The 24,428-nt window shown below is 44.8% G+C and overlaps 1 protein-coding gene across 10 annotated transcripts in view; it reads right to left on the reverse strand.

Annotated features, from left to right (window-relative positions):
- Positions 1–24,428, reverse strand: part of LOC138521215 (zinc finger protein 566-like) — a 332,766-nt gene that overhangs the window by 176,982 nt on the left and 131,356 nt on the right. For all 10 annotated transcript variants that reach the window (XM_069633874.1, XM_069633870.1, XM_069633873.1 and 7 more), the window contains one exon: positions 8,210–8,320. In XM_069633874.1, coding sequence (XP_069489975.1) covers positions 8,210–8,320 — 111 coding nt within the window. The remainder of the gene's footprint in view (positions 1–8,209; positions 8,321–24,428) is intronic.

A 24,428-nucleotide genomic window follows, 5' to 3' on the forward strand; every position in this document is an offset into this window, starting at 1 on the left:
TCACTTTTTCCTTTTGTATTTCTTACACTAAAATTAGCAAAATAACTTTGATTTTACTTTTAAAACCGAGAGGGATTTAGCCTGTCACTATGTCTCGGGAGCATAGCTCAGGGGCAACAAGCTTCCCTTAGAAGCAAGACGACGAAGTGTAACACAGTTTTGATCCGAAGGTCCGAGCTTAGAAACCTCTGGGTATTAAGTGCATTATAAATAACCAATTATATTATATATTGTATAATTATATTGCATTGTTTATTCCTGCAAGACAAATTAATAACGGGGGCACTTAATTCTTTTATCCAACAGGCATTAAAACGTAGGAAGTTGCATATCCGTGACTTTGAGGAGAATAGATCCACATCATTAATATGTTAGTACTGTGAGGAGTCAGGAATGAAACTCACACAGGTGGATCATGGTTTTGGCCACACACGTTTATTAAAACAGAAAGAGGCATTTACAATACCTAAAACAAAACTAATGGGTCGGTCTGCTGTCAAGATGTCCAAAGGTAATTGTCCTGTGTCCAAAGTACTATCTGACCCTTTGACTTTGGAAAGTGTACAAATGTTCCAAGAGAATGAATGATAATCTCCAACACAAAAGGTTTCATGTGAATAAAGTTCACAAATCCAGAGGGTAGTACCCTTCCCCTGGTTTACTCTTCACTCAGCTTTATACTGGTTCCTTAAGTTCCCTTGGATCAAACTCAACTCAATATACAAAGTAGCTTGGCTGACAGTCTGCCTCTCGATAGACTATCTGTGCACTCTCCTACAAGGTTTCTTCTTACTACTTAATATATCTCAATTACCCTTTTTGACTAATTTCCTGATGTATCCTTATCAGGATTTTCTCATGCAGCATATTCTATAGATTCTCCAATCTGTACTTACCAGTGTACTCTCCTGCCAGGATTCTCTCATATGTAAATACTTACTTTCCTCATACAGAAACTCTTATGACCTAAAAAGCCTGGTATACTCCTGCCAGGGCTTTCTTATATGCGGCTCGCGCACACTCACAAATTTGAAAATCTCGTATGTTCGTTCTGGTCTGTTCCTTTAAGAAATATGTCAACTTTTGTTCAGTCTCATTGGCTTCATTCATTGTTATTTGCTTTCTGTTCCATTGCCGAAATGCCCCAGTGTTCCCTTCTCCCTGACGTGGGCTCACAGGCCTGCTGTAGCGGAATCTGCTTTCCCTGGGGTGAACCTGCGGCGGGTCGGTGGCATCCCACTTTCCACCTTCGGGTTCACCGCCTCTGCCTCTTGTCTCTCTAGCGCCTCTCGCTTTCCTTTTCCATGCTCCCGTGTGCTGTAGCGGTGCGCAAGTGCCTTTTCGGTACCGCTGTGCATCAAGAGGTTGTCCTTCCTCCTCTGGCGATCTTGTGGCATATCAACCTCCACAAACTGCCTTCTTTGGTTTCTCCTGTAAGCCAGTTGGCTCCACAGACCTTGCACTCGACCAGCGGTCCCTCAGTCAGTACTGAGAGGACTCAACCTCTCCAGCCAGCTCTCCTGTGTCAGCTGATATGCGATTGTAACAACTAGAATGTTGCTTGCTTTCTCAGTCATTACTGATCTTCATTACTCTGCTCAGCTTCCTAGTGTCAGTATTTCTTTCATTGGAAAAAGGAAAGTCAGTTTGCAGCAACTTGTTAGCAGAGGCTACAGAAGTATTGTCAGTAGTTTTGGAGAAGAAATAGCGAGAGCTATAACATACCATTAAGGCATGGGGAATGCAATGGGTATCCTTCAAAGGAAAAGGAGGATACCATGTCTCCTCCGATGATATCATGACACTCTCCTGTGGGTTACCTCACCCCATGTTGTCCACCCTCATACAGCCGCCCCAAGGGTCAGGATCAAGTAACACCTGCCGTCTCCTGGCCACATTGAGGGAAGCCACCACCGGAAAAGGATTGATGATACCATCGGATTCATCACAGTACGCTTGAACCGAAATTGAATCCTCCTAAAATGTTATCACTAAGGAAGGTCAAAATCGGTGGAACTTCCAAGAGGTATATTGAGAGAAAATAAATAAATGACTCGCTCAAAACTGTCACATTAAACAACGTACGTTTAAAACTTCAATGTGTTTTATGATCCTTTTTTTTAATAAATCGGATTAAATAATTCTGACTGACAGTCTGACTGAGAAAGTGGGACTAGCGGATTCAGAAGCCTCTGAAATGGTTTCTGATGGAATTGGAGTTTGGGGGAGGGGGGTGCGTTTACATACCTTTTACTATGCCCCTCTTTCCTTACCTGACCTGTCCTTTGCCTGGTTTCGATCGGTGGAACTCTGGCCAAGCAAGCCACCCCCCCCCCCCTCCGCTGCCCTACAGTGGTGGGATTAGGAGATGACCCTTAAAGTACTTTGACTGCTTCATACTTCACTTTTTGAGACACTTATACCTACAGGTTGGCTTTATAAAAACATGTTCTGCCTTCTTAAATGACTCCCATCTCCCTTGAAAAGGCTAACTTTTCTGACTTATGACATCTAGGGCACTAAGCCCCATCTTCTTTAAAAAAGCATAGGGCCTGATTTTAGCCAGGAGTGGCTACTTAATATCTGTGATGAATCAGGAAGGATTCCCCCCAAAACCTTGACCTTGCACCTTCCTCATGTGGCCAGGGGAAGGCAGATGCTTCCTGATCCCGACCCTTTATTTATTTTATTTGTTGTTCTCGCCCACTACCCAGAGGTATCCCTGCATTAAGTTACAGAGCAAAAATATAAGTTATCCAGGTGATCGAGGGGGGCTTGGTGTACATGTTCTACAGTGAGGGAGAGAGGCAGGACACTTGTGGGACTCCAGAGGAGACTGGAAGGGGATTGGTGGCTTCGGCTCCAGCGAAGACCCTGGAGGATTACTCGCTCAGGAAGGACTTTACCCATTTAGGTGCTTCTGGGAAGAGGTTGAAGGTGGATATGAGACGGTGGCAGAGGATGTCATGGTCGACGAGGTTGACGGCCGCCGAGGGATCTAATAGCAGGAGGATAGCAAGGTTGCTGTCATCAAAGATGTGGTCGAGTTGGATCTTTAGATCAAGGAGGACGGATTCTGTGCTATTCCTGAGTGTGAATCCAGACTGGTGCGTGTCGATTAGGTTGTTTTTTTTCTAGGTGGGTTTGGAGTTGTAGGTAGGCAGTGTGGTCAAGAATTTTGAAGAGGAATGGTGCTGTCATGATGGGGCGATAGTTGGTCGGCATGGTGGGGCCAAGAGAGGGTTTTTTCAGCAATGGGGTGACCCAGGCTTCTTTTATGGAATTGGGCACAGTGCAAGAGCTGAAGGAGTCATTGATAAATTTGGCAATGGTGGGGGCAAAGGGTTCTACACAGAGCTTGATGAGGTGGGCCGGGCAGGTGCCGCCTTTGCAATTGGATGCTTTGAGGCGTGTCTGCTGAGGAGACAGGGGAGAGAAGTGGAAAGGGGGAGAACTGGGTGTGATGGGTGTGGTGATGTCAGGAGCCTTCATTGGCGGGAAAGATCAAAAACGTCCTTTGAGGAACTCCTTGACGAGTCGATGACACCAAAGTGAAGACCTTCCTGGAGACCTGGTGTAGCGGGAGATAGCCGCCAGATGTACCTTGATAGAGGCGTGTGCTAGTCCAGCCTTGGCCAAGGATAGCAAGTACGGAAGAATCTGCGGAGCCGTGACCCTTAGAGGGGTAATCTTCTGAGACCGGCACCAAATAGCGAAACACATCCACTTGTGACCGTAGCACTTCAAAGTCGACAACGCCCTGGCCCTGGTGAGCACCTTCCTGCAGTCCACATGCAGCTCATATCCTCCAAACTCTAGGGCTGCAGGAGCTAAGCCCTCAGGTTCAGCGGTCCCGGGTCGTGATGAAGGATTGTGCCTCCTTCTCTGGTGAGGAGATCCGGAACCACTGGCATCTTGACCGGATACGACGCTGACAGGCTGAGAAGGTCCGGATACCAAATATGCCTCAGCCACGCCGGGGCGATGAGTATCATCCTGCATTGGCACTGTCTCAGAGTGTGTTGATGACTCATAACAGGCGATACAATGGAGGAATGCACACAGAAACATCCCTTCCCACGGGAAGGAGAAGGCACCCCCCCAGGATCCTCGGTTGGCATCTGCTGTCAAACGTTTGGAATTTGTAGTTTGTGGCTGTCGCAAACAGATCAATCTGGGGCCTGCCCCACTTGACGAAGATACGGTCTATCTGGTCCTGCTAAAGTTCCCACTCGTGGTAGGAGCGCAATTCCCTGCTGAGGGAGTCTGCCATGGTGTGCTTGACTCCCGCTAGGTGAAGAGGGATGAGGAACATCTCTTGTCCAACGGCGGAGTGCCACAAGTCCTTCGCTTCCTTGGACAGCGCTGGGGATCGAGTGCCCCCCTGTTTCCTGATGTACAACATGGTGGTGGTGTTGTAGGTGAAGAGGCTCACCACCTTGACCTTTAGAGACGAAAGGAACGACTTGAGGGCCCAGAAAACTGCCTGTAGCTCTAGGATGTTGAAAAGGAGATCCTTCTCCTCCGGCAGCCACATCTGGTGTGGGCTCCCCAGCCTTCCAGGGAAGCGTCCGTGGTGACCGTCTCCTGGTATGGAGGCTTTTGAAACCCTTTGCCCCAGGCAATGTTGGAGCAGACACCCCACCATCCCATCGCCCAACGCAACTCCTCGTCGAGCAGGATCTTGTCTGCAAAGCTTCCGGACACCTGTATCCAGCGAGCGTCCAAGAACTCCTGAAGAGGTCGCTTTTGCAACCTGCAGAGCCAAATGAGGTAGATGCAGGACATCATGCAGAGCATCAACTTGATGGCCAGCACCGTGGCTGTCTTCATCGACAACAGCCGCTGCACCTTCCCATGAATGACCGCTACACTCTCCTCCGAGGGTGACACCAGGCAGGAGACTACATGGAGTCTGGCTCCTAGGAACAGTGCTTTCTGCAATGGTGTTAAGCAAGACTTTGGATAGTTAATGGAGGATCCCAGATCCATCAGTAGCTGGACGGTGGCCTCCGTTTGTCCGGCGACCAACACCCATGAGCGGGCCAGGATGAGCAAGTCGTCGAGGTATGAGTATACGTGTATGCCCCGTAGACATAGATGGGCGGCCACCGTCGCCAGGCATTTTGTGAACACTGTGGGTTCCGACTTCAATCCAAAAGGCAGAGCCTTGAACTGGCAGTGCTGACCGTGCAATACGAAACGCAGACACTTCGGATGTTTCTTGTGAATGGGGACATGGAAATAGGCATCCTCCGGGTCCAGTAATGTCAAGAAGTCTCCTTCCTCCAGTTGGACGAGCACGTGTTGCAACAGGACCATCCTGAACTTTTGGGACTTGAGGTACTTGTTGAGACGTTGCAGGTCTAGGATGGGCCTCCAGCCCCCTGTCTTCTTTCTGACCAGAGACTATCTGGAATAGACTCCAGAGCCTTGGAGCCATTGGGGAACTAGCTCTATCGCCCCTTTACCTCTTCCAGAAGCTGAAGCATGTGCTGGACCTGGCAGCTAATTGGAGGGAACCACGGACACCTGCGTTGAAACTCCAGGGTGTGCTGTGGTCGAGAGCGTCCAGCACCCATCTGTCGGTGGTGCGCTTCTTCCACTCTCTGATGAACTTAGTAAGCTGGCCTCCCACTGGTATTCATGCACGGGGGCCCGACATCCCGGTCAGTTCAGGCCTGTTTCGGAGCCAGCGCCCTGCCCTGCGGGTGACAACAATGCTCTCCTTCGCTCCCGTAGGCCTGGGAAAGGCCTCTGTAGGCTGAGTCATGGATCAGGAGGGCTGATGGTACGAAGAGGAGAAATCTTTGCCAGACCTGCTCGACTTTCCCCTGGGGTAGCAAAAAGAAGAGCGATGCTGCTGGATAGTGCCCAGGGATCGGGCTTTCTCCGTATCCACCTTGATGGCCTGGAGGGACTTGACGACATTCCCAAACAAGTTCACTCTGTCAAAGCGCATGTCCAACACCTTTGCCTGGACCTCCTGCCGGAAATTCGTGGCCTTCATCCAGCCATGGTGTCGAAGACAGACACTGTCCCCATCTGCCAGAACCCCATGTCAGCGACATCCAACGCCACTGTAATGACGCGATCAGATGTTACTTCCCCTTCCTGGAAAAAGAGCGATTGTCTGCATCCTCTTATCGTCGGGGAGGAACTCCAGAATAAGCCCCAGCTTGTACCACAGCTCCCTGTTGTACCTGGCTAGGATCGCCAGTGCGTTGGCCGCCTGGATAGTGGAAGCCGCGGTGTAAATCACCTTCCTTCCCATGGCGTCAATCTTCTTCCCCTCGCTGTCTGGAGGGACCGAAGAAGGCGGGGACGGGTTAGCTGACCGTTTTCGCGTTGCTGCCGATGCCACCTAATCCGGCGATGGTTGCCACCTCAGGCAGAGTCGGGCAACAGGTACTTCTTCTCCAGCCTATCCCACTCAGCTGGAACCCTCTTCCCACAAGTCGTCCAGCAGGGGCACCACCATGATTGTCTTCCTCTTGGTCTCATGCCTCAGGTACAAGAAATCCTCCTTCCTGGTTTCTTCGGGCACAAGCTGGAATAGCGCGGAGGCTCTGGAGAAAATGGAATGGAGCAATCCCACCTCGTCCGGTGTGGACACCCCAGGTGCCGCAACCAAATGCGGAGACTCGCAGTCCGCTGCAACGATATCCTTGTCGCCGTCCGTAGTAATGGCCGTATCCGTCCCCATACCCGTGTCTGGATCTGCGGGGGAGAAGGGGCCCGACGTGGAGGCTGAAATGGGGGCATCTGATGATGCTCTAGAGGCTGAACGGAGGTCAGGGGCACCACCGGAACTGGGCCCGGGGGAATCCTCCTCTGGATCTCGGATACCAAGGTGTGAAGGATCGACAGAATGTCCAGAGAGACAACCCTTGCCTGAGCTGGCAGCATTGGCAAACTAGGAGCCACACCGTTGCCGCCATCCTCCTCTTCCACATACTTGTGGAGCGTGTGCAAGGAATCCTGGTCCTCGTCGTCCGTGGAAGAGACCTCCATGGCTTGGGCCACGGCCTGGGAGGACTGTTTCGGGTCCTTCTCGACCCCACCAAACTTCCTCCCCCCTGCAGGATTAGAACCGGGACCTGAGCCGGTTTGCACCTTCTGGCGTGCGCCCTCAAAGGACTTAGAAGACCGCTCCTTGGACCAGCCAGTCCAGGGTGAGGCATGACCCTGCTCTGAGCATGGATGCAGAGGCCCTAGCGTTAAGCCACACCGCCAGTCTACTGTGCCTGTGCCTCGTCGTCTTCTTGGAGAACCCAAGGCATATCTTACACTCCACCTCCTTATGGTCTGGGTGCAGGCAGTAGAGGCATTGCTGGTTCTTGTCTTCCACACACACATTCCGTAGCCCGCACTTGGTGCAGGGCTTGACGAAGGACCATTCCCTCCTTCTCCTCCGTCATGGTCGGAGGGTGCGAAGTAGGCCCGATGGCTTTCTGGAATGTTCGACGATCTTTGCCCTTGAGGGGCGCTGAAATTCACCTTCAACGGATCCCCGCTGTCGGCAGATGAAGAGGCGAGCACACTGGCTCTTTCAGAACAAAAATAGAACCTTTTTCCATCGAAAACACGAAAAAACATAGAAGTAGCTTGCAGAGCAAATTCAAGGACTCTCAACACAGAAGATGCAGTAAAATATGAAAATGGCTGCCAGAGGAATGATTTAGGGAGAGGGCTTTCATTGGATGAGGACAGTATGACCCATAGGTCAGTGATTGGTTTAAAGGAGAAATGCAGTTTGTAAGTGAAAGTGAAACTGTTTTTCTTTTACTGAGGATTCCCAGCCTCACGACGGGGAATATTCATGAGCATGTGAATCCATGCCAGACCCCATGCTGGAGAATTGAATTGCCATATATTTCCTTTCTGCTTTATTTGTTGTACCAGTGTGAGGGTTGGATATCCTTTTGTTAGAGTATTTCCTTTAGTTTACGTAAGGCACAGAAATCCTCATCAAGGTAGGGATAATGAGGCATTCATCCAACCTGTTTATTTAATAAAATAGCTAAAGTTGAAAACTCTTTACAAAGTTCTCTGCCTCACATTTCTGACCCCTCGCTTATCAAAGTACTTCATTACATTGAGGCACTATACATGCAAGGTTCACTTCAGTTTAATGTGCAGAACAAAAAGAGCATTGTCTATGGTAATCTGCACCCTACAAATATGCCCGCAACTCTCCATCACTTACCTCGGGAATGGTCATCCAGGTTTTTTCTCTCACAGTCTTGATGGACCACAGGGCATAGATCTTTGCTCTCATGAGTGATTAATGAAAACACTGTGGTAGCAATAAGTGGACCTAGTGTTAAAGAAAAATAATAACAAATAAATGTAGCGCACCAGGGTCAACAACTAGGTATTGGAAATCCATCCAAGGAGCAGTCAACACATGACATTGTTGGATAATAACTGGTCTGGAACATATCTTATTATTCAGATTCACAAGCAACACTTATTCTTGTATTATACTATAAATTGCACATACAGTATTTCACAATACACAAGAAGGATTTGTAAAATCACCAGAAAACCCATAGTCATAACTACTATTTTTATCCACCACCCAAAAATGTGATGGTGTTGACTGGGGAGGTGCCAACTGAATGCAAACCACAAGTTGCGTTCCTGCAGGAAATGTAGATCAGTTGTTCCATGTGGTATTCAGTTCTCATTCCGATTTTGCTATTAAAGCAAATCGGCGCATTCATTAATGCTTTGTCATACTATGGGCAGCCTAGTATTTAATACATTAACATTCCTTCAATTTTTATACAAAAAGATGACAATTTAAATATTAAGAAATGTGACGAATCTGAAGATGTCGTCCCTTCTTCCCTAGGGCAGACCTTTCCCATGAAGCCAGGGTGCTGCGTCCACAGTACAATAATCCCCTTTGGGTAGTGCATCAAGGGAGGAGCAGTTGGGGGGGGGGGCGGTGGAGGAGGAAGCCTCCTATGAAATTAGGCACGATTACTCTCAAGGAATGCAGTATTCATCCGCCTTGATAAACCCAGCCCCTTCACCATTACCAAGTCCCACTCCCTTGTAGAGAGAACTAATATACTATGTTGTAAGGTTTACCATCTTCCTACCCTTGACAAACCTGAAATATCCAAAGACGTTAAGCATCCCACTTCAGAGGGAAAAGCTAGTACTGCGAGGAGGAATATCACTTCAAAGAAACAAAGTGAGCGGTCTAGTGATTTCCGAGATGTGAATTTCCAGTACGGAGCCAGCCGGACGGAACAGGAGTTTAAAAGAAACCCAGCTGTCAAACAGCTGATGGAGAAGCCTCAACGAGAGGAGCCTCCTGAGAATGAGGCACGAGAGAACAGATCTCCGAGAAGATACAGCAGGTTTCCTACATCAAGAGAGCAGAGGGAAGCCGAACGGGAAGCCACAGAGCGAGGTAGAGGAAAGGTCGATGAAGGTCCAAGCTGGTAGGACCGAGTGCATTGGTGCTGTTACTTACCTGAAGGCTACCTAGCTCCGGTGAACCATTTGCAGCACAAGAAGCGCAGACACTAGAGGAGAGATTCCGCCCGAAACGCTGCAGGACCCGCCTCTCTCCAAAAAGCAGTAAGAGCCTCAGCAAACAACATAGCGACTGAGGAAACGCTGGTACTGTTCAAGAAGGAGCGAACAGGTATGCAAGTTTACCAGAAGTTTTTAGAGGTCTGGGGATGCTTAAGAGAGGGCACTGAAAAACTCAAACCCAGTCGCTCACTTGGCTGGAGAGTAAACCAAGGTGGAGTAACACCACGTTGGGAGTGTGGGACTCACATCCTAAAGAGAGGGTCTGGGACCCAAAAGACAACCAAAAGCAGTTGCTCTCTTGGCAGGAGAGTAAACCAAGGGGGAGTAACGCTGATCTACGAGTCTGGTTCCCACACCCATATCAGAAACCAAGACCTAACTACAAGAGTGTCTGGGACCCGGTGGAAAACCTGTTTCTCACTTGGCAGGAGAGTGAACCAAGAAGGAGCAATGCTGCTGTGCGAGTCTGGGACCTGCACCCATATAAAAAACCAAGGCCTAACTACAAGAGGGTCTGGGGCCTGTGAAAGAATCACCCACTTTGGCAGGAGAGGACACCAACCTATATTTTCGAGTCTGGGACCCGCATTTACATAGAAGTTTGAAAACCAGGGGGCCTAAAGACCCTGGGAATAATAAAGTTAATCCTATACTTGGCGTAGAGGAATCCAAAGTCAATAGGTTATAAAGACTGAAAATGTAAGACTTTACCTTATTGTTCATGAGAGTAGGCGTGAGTGAAGTAGAGCAGAAGTAGGAGAGATCGTAGTAGTTGTATTGGAAGTAGCAAAGTGATAGACGGAAGGATATGTAATCGTGGTAGTAAGAAGTAGTGGCTGTGAAGAGGAAGAACAGACAGAAAACAGAAAGCAAATCGGTAGCAGCAGTTGTATGGGAGGAGGACTAGAGAGGCAGTAGTAACAAGAGGGAGTAGTGGAATAAGGGGAGGTAGTAGTGAAGGTAGTACATTTTAGTAAAAGTAATGAGTAGAGGAATTGAGAAGCAGGAGGAGATGTAAAATCTAAGGGTGGAGGTAGGAAGCCAGAGTGTGAGATGTGAGGGAAAGTGTGAGAGGAGAACATCTTGGGATCTAGAGTAGGAGAGGATCGGATGAGATCAGACCTAAGTAGCGAGCCGGTGAAGCCATTCCCTAACTCCCAAGAATATTGAGCGCTAGAAGGCCCCTAGGGAATTAGCCAGCCATCGATTTAGGGAACCCACCTGCAGCCAAAGTCAGAAAACAGAAGTAGGGTTTACATTGTGCTACAATAACAGTGATAAGGATGCCTGGGTTAGGGTGTGGGGAGCCCAAGGGACAGAAGAGCAATAAGGATGGCCCTAGCGCCAAATTTACCCAAAGAACTCAGTAGGCTCTGAGACTTCGCAGGAATCCTTTAGCTGAGCTAATTTGTAATATCAAAATAAAGGCCTGTGGAAATTTATTAGAGCATCTCGACTGGTTAGTTGTGACTCCTCATAACACACACAGTATAGAAATCGGTAGAGAATGCGGGGAAACAAGTATGTCCATCTAAATTTTGATGAAGTATTTGCAGTTATTTCAAATTCTAAATTCTAAGCCATAACCTACAAAAGGAATATTTTTTGGTTTATAGAATCTAATGAATGTATTTCTACAATACTTTAACTTGAGTCACTTAATTTAAGCAATTAAAGGTTTTATTTTGGCTAAGGTCCTTACGCAAAATGCACTCTCAGTATTGGCGATCCACAAACGAAATCCCAGGTATGTCAGATCTTTAACCACTCCAGGTTTCGGATTTCCAATGTCTGACTGGAAAACAGTAAAATGTTTGATTTTATAGAGTTTTATTACTAAATGATTTAGCTTGCAAACTGTGAAAAATGAAAATAGCTTATGATAAAGACCTATTGGAGTGGCATAAAAAAAATGAGGCCATCAGCTTAGGCCAGCCAACACAATTGGAGGTGTCCTCAGTAAACTCTAAAAGAATGAATTGTGTTCCATAGCTCGAAGCATCCGAGATAATATACATTGAAATGTGTTGGTGCAGAGACACAGCCTAGACAAAGGTGCATGGCAGTTTTAATAGGTCAAAAGCTAATTTTTCATCAAGCCTAATCCTTACAGAGCTATTTGAATGCAACAACATCAATAACTTTAATTGGCCCTCCAAAATTTGCCACTTAAACAATGTATTCCACTTTGTAACTCAGTCAACTCTATCCAACACAGAGGATACACTAATACATGCAGACTATTTTCAAAGGCCTTTTGAAATACCATTAGCAATTGAAAGAATGACACTATTTAAAGTTGCACCCATCTTTTTCCTAAAACCGACATGGAATTTGGGGAGCAACCCAAAACAGAGTGCCCACAATTGGATCACTCTTAATAGTATTGATACAAAGATCTTACTTGATGCATCAGGAAATGCAATAGGACGGTAGCTCATTGGATGCATTCCGTCCTCCTATATATGGTTGCAATATGACAACCGACCAAGTAGAAGGAATGACCAACAAAGTCGTGATATTAGAAAATAGTATCTTCAATATGCCCATTCAGAAATTAGGGCCGTGTTTTAGCGTGATATTTGCTGTTTTATGCAGACTAGGAACTCTTGATGCTCTCAATTTCATTATGATTTCCTTAAAAACAAATGAGGGGGTTAACCGTTTACGGATGGTATAAGTGTATAAGTTCCTGGTTTACTCTGTGCCATGCTTTATTCAAATAAAATGCTCTCTGCACTGACAAAAGGTATGGCTCCATTTTGAGTAACCTGTGTTGGACTATGGCCCTGAAATAATATTGGTTCGCTGTCTTCACTACTCTGGACACCCTGTAGGATTATCAGACCAGCATGCGTGGACACTTGTTTCCAGGTAATGGGGCGTGTGACAAGCCACGTCGCACCCGATCTGGATGTGTATTTAGGAGGCGGGCGCGCGCATCCGCACATCGAGCAAGTGCATCATTGAGTGCTGTTTGCTGTCTTCGCTACTCTGTGGACACCCTGCAGGATTACCGGACAGGCACTCATGGACACTTTTGTTTACAGAAATTGTGCGTGTGACAAGCCACACCCCTCCTGACCCGGACATGAATTTAGGAGGAAGGCGCGCGCATCAAGCGAGTGCATCATTGAGTGCTGTTCGCTGTCTTTGCTACTCTGTGGACACCCTGCATGATTGGCAGACCAGTATTCCACTGTCTTTGCTACGCTGTGGACACCCTGCAGAATTAAAAGACCAGCATTCTTTGGCACTTTCTTTACAGAAATTGTGTGTGTGAGACAAGCCACCCTCCCCCCGACCAAGACGTCTATTTAGGAGGCGGGCGTGCACATCAAGCGAGTGCATCATTGAGTGATGTTCGCTATCATCGCTACTCTGTGGACATCCTGCAGGATTACCGGACCAGCACTCCTGGACACTTGTTTACAGAAATTGTGCGGAATGCTTTGGTCAGCTGTATTATAATATATATACTACTGCTACTAACCCAGTATCCCCATTAATCAGAATTATTCCACTCTCTCCTTTTAGTATGACATGCCACGCCACCCCCCACATCCTGATGTGTATTTAGGAGGTGCATCAAGCAAGTGCATCATTGAGTGCTGTTAGCTGTTCTGCTGTGAGTCGGAAGTATGAGACTCTGTTCTCCCCCTGCCTTCGACACGAGCAGCAGCTAATTGGCAAATTAGCAAACTGGCAAATTGTTAGTGGGAAGAGATTATATTTGAAAGGCGCTGTGGCTACCCGAGGTGTATCAACCTGTGCCTGTTCCTAGTTTTATCCCTCATTCAACTAGCTCGTAACATCCTTTCTCTTTGACCCTAAACTAGATCCTAACGAGCAAGATGATAAAACATAGGCGACCTGAGATGGACCCCCCTGTGTTCGAGCCATCTTTTAAACCCTCCCAGTTTACCTATAGATCGTAGTCACCTCCAATGGCAGCGTAAAACATGTACACCTAAAATAATAACAAAACCTGAAGTGTAATTTAACCCATGAAACTGACAACTTATTTCTTCAAACGCCCGGCTCTAAGCGCAATCGATGAAAACAAAGTGATTGATGAAATTGTATCCAATTTGGACCTGGCATTAGGGTGTGTGGGTTCAAAGCTCCTATCTCAAGTAATTAGTCCTGATGCTAGTACAAATGCTGTGAGTAGTAATGTAAATATTAATGAGAATATTAAAGACACTCCTACGAACCTGCCTGATAATACTAGCCTGTAGATACGCCAAGTGAACACAGAACGTGATTACCTAGCAAAAGTTGATGTTGAATCTACCACAAACTCGGTACCTAGGTACCCGAAGGACACAACAACAACATATCCAGCTATTAGTGGTACTGCCATCAACATCAGGCACAATGTCTTGAACACACAAGCAATGATACACAATGTTGAGACAAATGTATTACCAGAGAATGATATATTAAATGTGAATACTTTAAAAGTTTTGAATGTTTCAAATGAGGAGGTACAATTGAACCCCACTTCTATCCCTGCTCATGAAGGGTTTGACGATGGCTCGCCTTCTCCATTAATGTGTGATATAGATCTGGGAGAAACACATCATACAGAGCAGGGATACAGGAATGTAATGTAGATATGGGTTAGTGCTCGGTAAATGAGGTTAATACTTCCACTAACATAGCCAATGCCCCATATGAAATTCTTGACATAGTTAATCATGAAGCTTATAGTAATAACTTGCGGAACGTCAGCATGACATCCACCACGATGTTCAGTATCTTTGAAAACCTATCTATAGTAGCAGAAAGATGTGAAAGATTAGAGCATAACATTGATATCCAATTTATCTTATTACATACAAATGTTAACAGAGGTTGCAAAACAAATAGAGAGCAAGGGGCAAATACCAATTCACTTGACGATTCTCAAGGGCTAGAAGCTAGGCTGTTTACACCTAAAGCCTTTGGCACCAATGGTGAACCTTCCTCTAAACCTCCTGGAAACAGATGTCCAAAAGGTCAGAAAAAGAAGTTAATAGCCCAATCATGCATATAAATTAAGAAACAGAATCACAAAAAGAATGCTTGTGTAGTATCCGAGACTGAAGTAATTTGTATGATATCAAATGAGGAACAAAGTAACATAGAAGGTGCAGCAAATATGAGTCAGGATAACGCAGCAAATTAATCTGCCTCCCCCTAAACCAAAAAAATAAAACAGGTATAAACAAAAACTAAAAAAGGACATAGTTATAACACAGATGGTGCATTGGAAGATATTGAATGCTTATTCGTAAGCGAACGTCGCCCGGCAACTTTCAGTAATACCCCTAAAGATATGACAAGTGAGAAGCATCTGGTGACTACTGCCTCCCAAACAGGGATGTCAAAACAAAATCAGTCGCCCACCGCAAAAATCACTGAAGGTAAAAATCTTGCCACTTTAAATAGGAGCCACAAAACGTGTGCTGTTGAATTTAAAGCCTTGTAGATACGCCCCTTAAGAACCGACTATGTGACTCCCCCGAATCAATCCCATCTTCTGTGTCTCTTCCACTCTGTAGTCGCCCACTAGAGTGGTTAGCTCAGAAGATATTAAAATAGTCGATCAGCTTGAAGACTTGCCTGTCTTTGTGTCGAATATATGGCTTACCTCGGATACAACACTTGAGTATATTATGAATTATGAACTAGAACTAAACAAACTTGGATACAGCTGTACTATTGTGACAATGTATTTGCAGAAAATGAGACCCCCCCTTAATGTGTTGAACCCCAGGATTGGTGCTGCTCCCTCGCTGGCAGCGCAAGGTAACACGATTCGGCAACCAATAGAGAGGGTCAATTTAAACACAGATAATCAACAGGAGTGTAATAACATGCACAATAGAAGTTAGAACGAGATCAGTGGGGATGGTTATTTGCAGCGTTTGCCCAAAGGACTTAAGTCCCACTTCGCAACAATATCTTGATTACCTCATTTTTTATGCTCATGGAATACGAGGGGACATTCACACTTAACCACAGAAGAAGGGTTGCTAGCTCACAAAAACCTATTTTGGATAGGGCCCTGCAGGAAACACCGCTGCTTGAGTTTAGCGAATTTCATGGTCGCAGTACTGGCCAATCAATAGCTACTATAGGCCCAATTGGAAGACCAAAGGGTGGTCTCTTGATCTCTGCTCGCCACCCTTGTGCCCTGAAAGAGATACATGGCTCCTCCCCAATGTTGTTAGCACCCACAGCCTCCCATAAGTGTAAAGAGATGAATATTATAAATGTTTATGACCCTCGGCCCACCCCCCAAACCTCCAGAGCAGTTGCCACTACTCGGAATGGGAAAACATCGAAAAGATTACTTGAAGTATGTGACCCGAATGTCCTCCTCGCGATCGTGGGGGACTTCAATGCGAAAATAAGCGGTGGTGACATAGAACTGGATTGGCCTCCTGTCTCGTCCTCTGTTAAGTCGCTGGGGCTAGAATGTCAAGGCAAGGCCTGGGCGACATTGCTATACTCTTAACCGCTAATTAGACTTAATGGTAACTGTAGAAGTGACTATCCAAAAGCATACACACAAATTAGTGGCAAAAGAGCTTCCACTATAGACTATATATTTTCAAATCCTGCGGCAATGCCGTTACTGGTGGACATGGCTATAGTAATATGGGAGGAAGTGACCATATGCAACTAAGTGTAGTGATCGAAATAGATGTATCTGAAATTAGAAACAAGGACCACAATGAGAATGGGGACATCTATATTAACAACAGTAATAACCGTATCCAATGGACTCCCAGGAATCTCGAGAAAGCTAATACAGTAGTGGCAGAGCTAATGCCCAAATGTATTGCCCATCACACGAAAGGCGAGGGCAGGGTTTCTCCTAGTATCATAGCCAATTTTTTAAAACTCACAAATGAGATTAAAGCAACTACAAAAAACGATGAGTAATTAAAAGTCCCCACGAGTGATGTAATTAGTCAGGTAAAAAAAACATGTGTTTTGATAGCAAAATACATGCAGCAAAAAAACAGATGAGGAACCAGCTCTTGAGTATACTGAAATTCGCTGGTAAAATTAATTCTGATTGGGAGGCAAGTATGTCCATCAAAAAAGCAAAGATCTCTTACCAGAGATGGTTAAAAACACACCAATTAGCATGTGAAAGAAAAATCTGGCACCAGCTAGCTAATCATACTCGTAGCGGAAACACCAATGGAGTCTGGGCAGTAATCAGAGGGGCCGCAAAACATGCACTACCTATACAAAGTGTGGCTGAAAATGCACGGTCGGAACACATTGAACAGTCAGGCACCACCAGATGTGGCAATAGAAATACCAATGCAAATATGGAATTGTAAGTCATCAGTTGAAGACTTGATGGCGCTTATTAGTAAACTGAATTCATCTCGCGGCATGGGCCCAGATGGAACATGTAATAGCCTAATCAAAAAAACTCCATTATTCTGGGCACAGGCGCTTCATCTTCTCTTTATAGAGATTGGCAAGCGTGGCACTCTCCCTACCTCATGCAGAGTGAGCCACATCCTGCCAGTCTATAAGAAAGGATGCTGGTCAAATCCTGCACATTATAGGATGCTGGCAATGTTAGATGTTATATTAACTGAACTTACCCAATGGATCAATGTCACTAACATTCTTCCTCCAAATCAGATTGGGTTTAGTTTAAACTCTAATACAACTCATAATTTGTTAATACTAGTGTCAGCAGGTGACTATGGGACTATGAAAGAAATTAAAACATTTTTTTTTAAAAATCGGCGGTATATGGTGTTTACAGAGATTTTAGCGCTGCTTTTGATACACTAATGCGCAACAGGCTTTGGTCAAAGCTGAAAGCGTGCAATATCCCCAGAGCTCTATTGAATATGATCATGCTACTTTATTGGGACACCAGTATAAGAATACGTTTGACTGTTGAAGGCAAAATCTCAGAGTCTTTTCCCACTCGAATAGGAATTAAACAGGGCTGGATCTTAGCAGCAACCCTGTTCAATCTCTATCTAGCTGATTTGCCAATGGCATTTTTAAACTCACAATCCCATCCAATTAAGATCGGCCAGCAACAAAATAAACTGGATAGGGTACGCAGATGATCTATTGCTGCAAGATCAAACTCAAAATGGTCTTCAAAACCTACTAGATTGTCTGCATACATATGCCAAAGGCAACAACCTTAAAGTGAATATCAGCAAATCAAAATTCATGATCTTTAGAGGGAAAAAAACCTAAAGCAGGCCCTAGGTACATGTGGAAATTTGATGCATTGCCCGTTGAACGTGTTAAGCAGTATAAATACCTGGAAGTAACTGTAGATGAAACTCTATCCTGGAAGACCCACCGTTATGAGACCAACAATAAATGCATGAGAATCATCTACACATCGAGTTCCTTCATTGGTCGCCAAGGAGGGATCCCTATTCAAACAATCTTGTTGTATTCTGCTAAGATCACCCATTTGCTTATGTATGTGTGGAGGCACAACCTAACAACTGAATTGAGCTGCAAGGAAAGATGCTTCAAATATTGTTTAGAATGCCGAAGAGTTTGCTCCAGTTAGAGTTCAACATAAAGGGTATAATGGCGGTATATGTACCTAGAGTTACCTTATGGTTACAAAAATTACTATTTCTAGATAATGGCACCATTATAGTGAGCTACCTGAACGCATTTGCATCGATTGAAGCATACAAACACATGGGTACTATGGCCAAAATTAGGAAGATCCACATGACTTGGCTTACAGGTTTTAGGCGATATAGTAGCAGGAACAACTAGTGGCCATGTAAAAGATGGCTAAAACAGAAACTGGGGTCCTATAGTTATGAAGCAAATTTAGTTAAGCTAGCAACAAAGGTGAACAGTGGCCGGTATATATCATACATTATACAGCGTGATGTAATGCCAAAATATGTCATGGCTTATCCTAGCAGTAAAATAATCAGAAAATATCTGTTGATAAAAAAAAAAAAAAAAATATTAGATTTTATTGGCATAAAATGCCTTTAAAAAAGGAGATCAAATATTACACTACAGTTTATTCACTCTTCTCTCCTTAAATGGCCGGGTAACTCTCGTCTGTTGACACCTTAACATCATGAGTTTGTAAGTCGCTTTCGATCCTTCGCCAGTTGAGAGCCTCTTTAATGCGATCTCACAGTTTTGCCCTTGTTTTAGGTGTTATATCAGTAGTTTTTTCAACAGGCTCAAAAAGCGAATTAACGCGTAATTCAGATGTTTTTCCCGACTGTCGAACAGAGCTTGCCACCAGTCGTCCGCACTTGGCGTTTGAAATTTCGTTAATTGAGGCCCTAATGTCAATGTTCTCTCCCGATGTAGGCTTTTGCAATGGAGTGTTAGATGTTTTAAAGTTTCTTCCTTCTTATTGCAAAATCTACAGGCTGCATTGAGTTCTTCTGTTTTGCGTTGCTCTCTAGACCACTCTCTTGTTTTAAATGCATTTAGTCTGAAGTGTAGAAACAAGGCTCTGCTGCCGTTGTCTGGGGACAGTTCGATGTAAGGCTGTAGGGTGTTTAGATTTCTTGCTTCACACGGCACCTCCTTCATTAAGTTGTTAGCTGATCTTAAGTTCCCAGTCACGATCCAATCCAATCGCCAGACCTTAATTTTTGCAGCGTCCGGATTGTCGTGTAGGGTTTTTAGGTCGATGTCGTAAAAAGCCAAAATTTCCTCGCAGCGTTTATACCACATTGATAGCAGACAGTTGGGATTTCCTTTGCTAGGATTTTGTAGTATTTCAAATTGCAAGGCCACTTTCTTCATGGTTATCTTTCTGAAGAGGCTCAGCAGGTTCCAACTAACTCGTGCATTAATTGATGTTAAGTTTAGCTCGTATCTGATACATGCAGTTGATGTACCCTTTGGTAGTTGCAGAACTCTTACCCAGAAGATGTTTTCTAAGGTAGACCAGACATCCGCGGAGCATCCGAGGGCATTTTCAGCACCAAAGATCAGGGCCGGCACTACCTTTTGGCAGTAAAAGTTCCTTACCGGTTTTATTGAAAATTTTCCGTATTTCTTGTGTAATACGCTAGCTTGGCATGCAAATTGCCGGCATTTGGATTTGGCTACCTGTTCTCATTGACTGTCGTTCAGGCTTTAATTAATTTGCATGCCTAAGTATCTTGTGTTTGTTGTGTTGTTTAGCCACTCTTTTCCCAAGTGCCATTTAGGTTTTTTGTGCTTTGTTGTTTTCAAGTTTTGCAATGTTAGCACCTCACACTTTTTTTGTTGATTTGTAAGCCATTAGCTCTCACATATAGGTCTACTGCATCGATCTTTCGCTGTAGGCCTATGGGTGTTACGTCTAGCAATATTAGGTCATCGGCATATAGCATCCAGCTTAATGGGGCTCCGTGTATTTTTGGAGAGAAGGAGCGTACGCTGTCAATTGCTCCTCCAATGTCCGATAAAAATGAATTGAATATTATAGCAGCCAGTGGCCAACCCTGTTTAACCCCGCAAAAGGTGTTTATCGCTTTGGACAGGGTGCCTTTTTGGTCCAGGCGGATTTTGATGCTTGTGCCAGTGTGTAGCTCTTTGATGGCCGCTATCAGATCTTCCGGACATTCCCACGTCTTCATTTTCTCCCATAGTAGTTCTCTATCTATACTGTCGAAGGCATGTGAGAAGTCTATCAGTGCGAGATACACCTGGGTTCTTGTTCTTATGGCTTCCATTTTAAGGAGGTTGATTAAGAGAAGATTCAAGGAGCAGCCTACACCCTTGACAAAGCCAGTCTGACGTGGGTCCAGATGTTTTGAATCAGCTGCCCATTTCACAAGTTGTTGTTGTAAGAGAGTCGCGTACACTTTGCCTAACACATCTAGCAGCGCAATGGGTCGATAGTTTGTTGGATCAGATCGATTCCCTTTCTTGAAAATAGGAATAATTATTGCGCATTTCCATGAATCCGGACTTTTGCAATTAGCTGCTATTCTTTTGAACATCATGTGGCATAGCTCTGCCCACAGCTCTGGGTTTTCTTTGATTGTGTGGTTTGTTAGACCGTCCGGGCCTGGTGCTCTAGAGGAGCTAGCTCTTTTTATTATCTCCTCAATGTCGTTTTTATCAAATTCCAACTTCCATTTTTCTAAGGTAGATGATGGTGTCTCTGCTGCGGTTGTTCTTTTGCTGTATAGCTTCGAGAAATGTTGTATCCACTCAGCTTCAGAAATTGCGTTTGTCAGTAATGCCATTTGCGGGGCTCCTTCGTTGTTGATTATCTTCCAGAAAGCAGATTTTGTTTTGCAGTTTTTGCATTATTAGTTCTGAGTCGTTCTGCATCATATCTGCTTTGTGTGATCGTAACCAGTTTTTGTACTTTTGTTTGCAATTTCTTTTTGCCGTTAAGTAACTATTGGAGTCAGTTTTCGAAAGATGTCTAATTTGCGCTCTTAATTCTCTCTTTCTTTTTCTCAGCTCTAGATCAAATTTATGTCTAACAGCAAAGCCACGAGCTTTGGATCCTTGATGTTTTTCTTTGTAGTCGTCTAAGAGATGGATGTATTCAGTCTCCTTTTGATCGTCTACATATGTGGTTAGTATGTTTTTGACCTCTGTTTTCTTTAATTTCAATCTCACCCTGTTGGATTCAATCATTACCGGGAATTTCCATGTTATGGGTTTGACTCCATAATCTGTGATACTTGACAGGATGACTAAGTCATGATCACTATTGGTCATAGGGTGCACCGTGAGTGATATTGCATGTTGATGTATTTTCTCACTGACATAAAAGTAGTCAAGCGTCGATCGTTGGGTGCCTCTAGACCAGGTAGGTTGAGCTGGGATATCACCTGCTAAGTTTCCGTTCATCAGCATGAGGTTTCTTAGCTCCATCTCTGTCGCCCATTGACTGGCGAGATGTGTTTTGTTGGAATTTTTTGGGTTCGATTCGTTGTTTGCTGTTAGGCAGTTCATATTCAAGTCTCCACAGATCACAGTATCAGCACCAACGTCTGCTTCGAACCAATCATCTATGACAGTTGTAACTTGATCTATATATCCATTACCACTTATAATCTTGTGGTTCCAGTATAGGTTCAGGATATGGATTTTCTTGTTTCCTACGTAACTTTGAGCAATTGTCGTTGCCTGAATGTATGGAGTCACGTTTTCAGTATTGAGGATTTGATATCCAGAGCTTTTTTTGATCATAGTAATAAGGCCTGCCATGGGTCTACCCGTCAGTTGTTTGATGGCTGGATTAAAAGCAATCTCGTATTCTCCGGAGATGGGGCAGTTATCCAGCCACGTTTCTTGAAGGCACACGACATCCAACTCTGGGAAGCAGCTCTCTTGGTATAGATGCACAAATCCTCTGGTGTTCCAAGAGCCAAACTTGATTGTTGGGGGCGAGTTTTCTAGTTGGCGTTAGCTTTGAGTTGTTTTGTTCAGGGCCTTTGCGAGCCACCCCCAGTTATCCGATGATTCGTGTTCGTTGTTTTCCAGTTCCACTGTGCAGTTTTTCTTGTTGAAAGCTTGGGTGCCAGCGACTGTGATTTGGATTTGTTCCACCAAGTCGTTTTGGACGCGTGCCACTTTTCTCAGGCCACAGACACTGTTGATGCACTGATATCTATTGTGTTGGCCAACCTCGTGCGTTTTCTCAGGGCTCTTCGCTTCGTTACTTTTCTTCCAGAAGGATGAGACTAGCTGTGGTTCTGTAATTTTATTGGAGTGTCTTTTGTGGTTATCTTCGTTGGTTAGTTCCAGAATGTCGAATCCGAGCGACAACAGCTCAGGCATTGCATCCAAGATACTGTTGGTTATCATTTTTGATTTCAGATGTAGTAGAACGAGGTCGTTTTGGCCTTCCTGTGGGAATTCCACTGTTTTGATGTCATACGATTGTATCGTTCTCAGACGCGGGACGCAGTGGAGAAGTCGTAGAACATTATTACGGTTCATGATCACGTCGTCCTGACTTTCTAATCTTTCAATCTTTATTTTATAAGTGGATATGGCTGTTTTATTGCCTAGCTGTTCATTTTGGTGAGTGGCATTTCCTTTATATTCGCCAGGCACTTGTTTTATTGCGGGAGCTTTGATCGCCGAGGGTCCTTTCCCATAGCACTTATTTGGTGCAAACTTTCGAACATCAGCATAAGGCTCTCGATTTTCGTTCCTGCGATCTGGTTCTGGCAGGCTTTTGAGAATTTTTGTCTTTTGACAGTCTCTTTCCTCGTTTTTCTTGAGCAGCCTTTCCCGTCTTTCTGTCAGAGTGAGGAAGATAGGACTAGCCTCCACCGGTGGGGCTTTTTCGATGTTTGCATTCTTGGGGATCATTGTACAAGTTCCTTGTAGCATTGAAACATGTGAGGACAACAATGTAGATGTTGATTTTTGTTCTGTGTTCCTATTTACTGTGTCTCGTGATGGATCATTAAGACTAGAAGGTGACCCAATTGAAGTCTTAGGGTCGATTGGCTCCAATTCGTCAGTGTCCTCGTAAGTTGACATATTTATCAACTCGTTCATTTGTTCAGCTTCCTTATCAGATTCCTCGCTTTTTTGATTTGAGAGCTCGCCTATTACCTCCTTTTCTGTGCTCTTTTTATTCAGGGTTGGATCCACAGATTTTATGTTCTGATTTACAGTTACATTTACTGTTTTTATGTTACGTAAGAACTTTCTGGAGTTGTTTCCACGTCGAGAGTTCTTAGTGCGTTGATTTTTTGTTTTTTTAATTTGAGATTCCTTTCTAGTTTGGTTTGGATGTGTCCCCGTGATCTGATTAGTGTTTTGCTTGAAGATCGCAAAGATGCCTTTATTTCTTTCAGTTTCAGTGTCAAGATGCCCAGAGGCGCAGTCTTGTAGTCTGGCGCATTTCTCGATGTCAGTTGAGGTAGTTGGTGTTTGTGGATCGAGGGAGGCTGGATTCAGTGTCGATGTTGTTTTATCTAAGATTGTTTGAAAGCAAGGCTTGTTAAGTTGATCCTGTGGGTGCATGTTAGATGGGATAGCTTTTGTTGCGTTATCATGTACTTCAGGATTTCTTGTCTCCTCCGATCTTGTATCATCATATGAACTTATCTGCTGTGTGGCGTCATCTTTGGTTAGATCTATAGGTGGAGGCAGGGGGCTAGTCACCCCTTGGCTTTCGATTGTTGTGCTCTCGAATTGTTGCAATGGAGAAATTTGTTTATTCAAATTGGGCTCCAGGTTGGTGCTCGCCTGAGGACTTGTTTTGTTGTTCATACAAGTCAGCTCTTGAGAATCCGGACGGATACTAATGTGTTCATCGTTGGCAGACTGCGTTGGAATTTTCCTTATTTTTAAGAGGTTGAGTGCTTCTTTAGCGATTTCTGCCAGTACCTTTTTTTCCGATCCGTTAGATTTCCTTTGGTCCAGGAGAGTAATCAATTGAGCCTCAATTCTTTTGTTGGAGTCTCGTTGCGCTTGATTTGTTAATGTAATTTACATGTCCAGACCTACCAGTTTTGAATTGATCATTGCAACTAGTGTGGACAGGTCTCTGAGGTTCCCATCTACTTGCTCATACAGTTTTAAAAACGGAGCTATAGATATTGCAAGAGAGGACATTACAAGCGGTTGTATTTCTTTCATTATGCAACTGACTATTTCAGAAGAGAACTCCGCATATTTTTTTTGTGGGAGTTGGTGCATTCGAGGATTGGGGCAGCTTGGTTTGTTGTGCTGTGACTCTGAGTAAGAAGAGTCAGACGATGATGACGAAAGAGGGGTGGGTGATTGTGTCGTCTCTGAGGGGCCTCCGTGCCTAGATGGTGGTGTTGATGGTCTCATTAAAATTTGTGACGGGATCTTTGTGCCTTTTCTCTGTGAACACGGTAGGGTAGGAGATAGGCTGTGGTCAA

The sequence above is a fragment of the Ambystoma mexicanum genome, chromosome 13 (assembly GCF_040938575.1).
Source record: "Ambystoma mexicanum isolate Mex_15411 chromosome 13, UKY_AmexF1_1, whole genome shotgun sequence".
NCBI lineage: Eukaryota > Metazoa > Chordata > Amphibia > Caudata > Ambystomatidae > Ambystoma > Ambystoma mexicanum.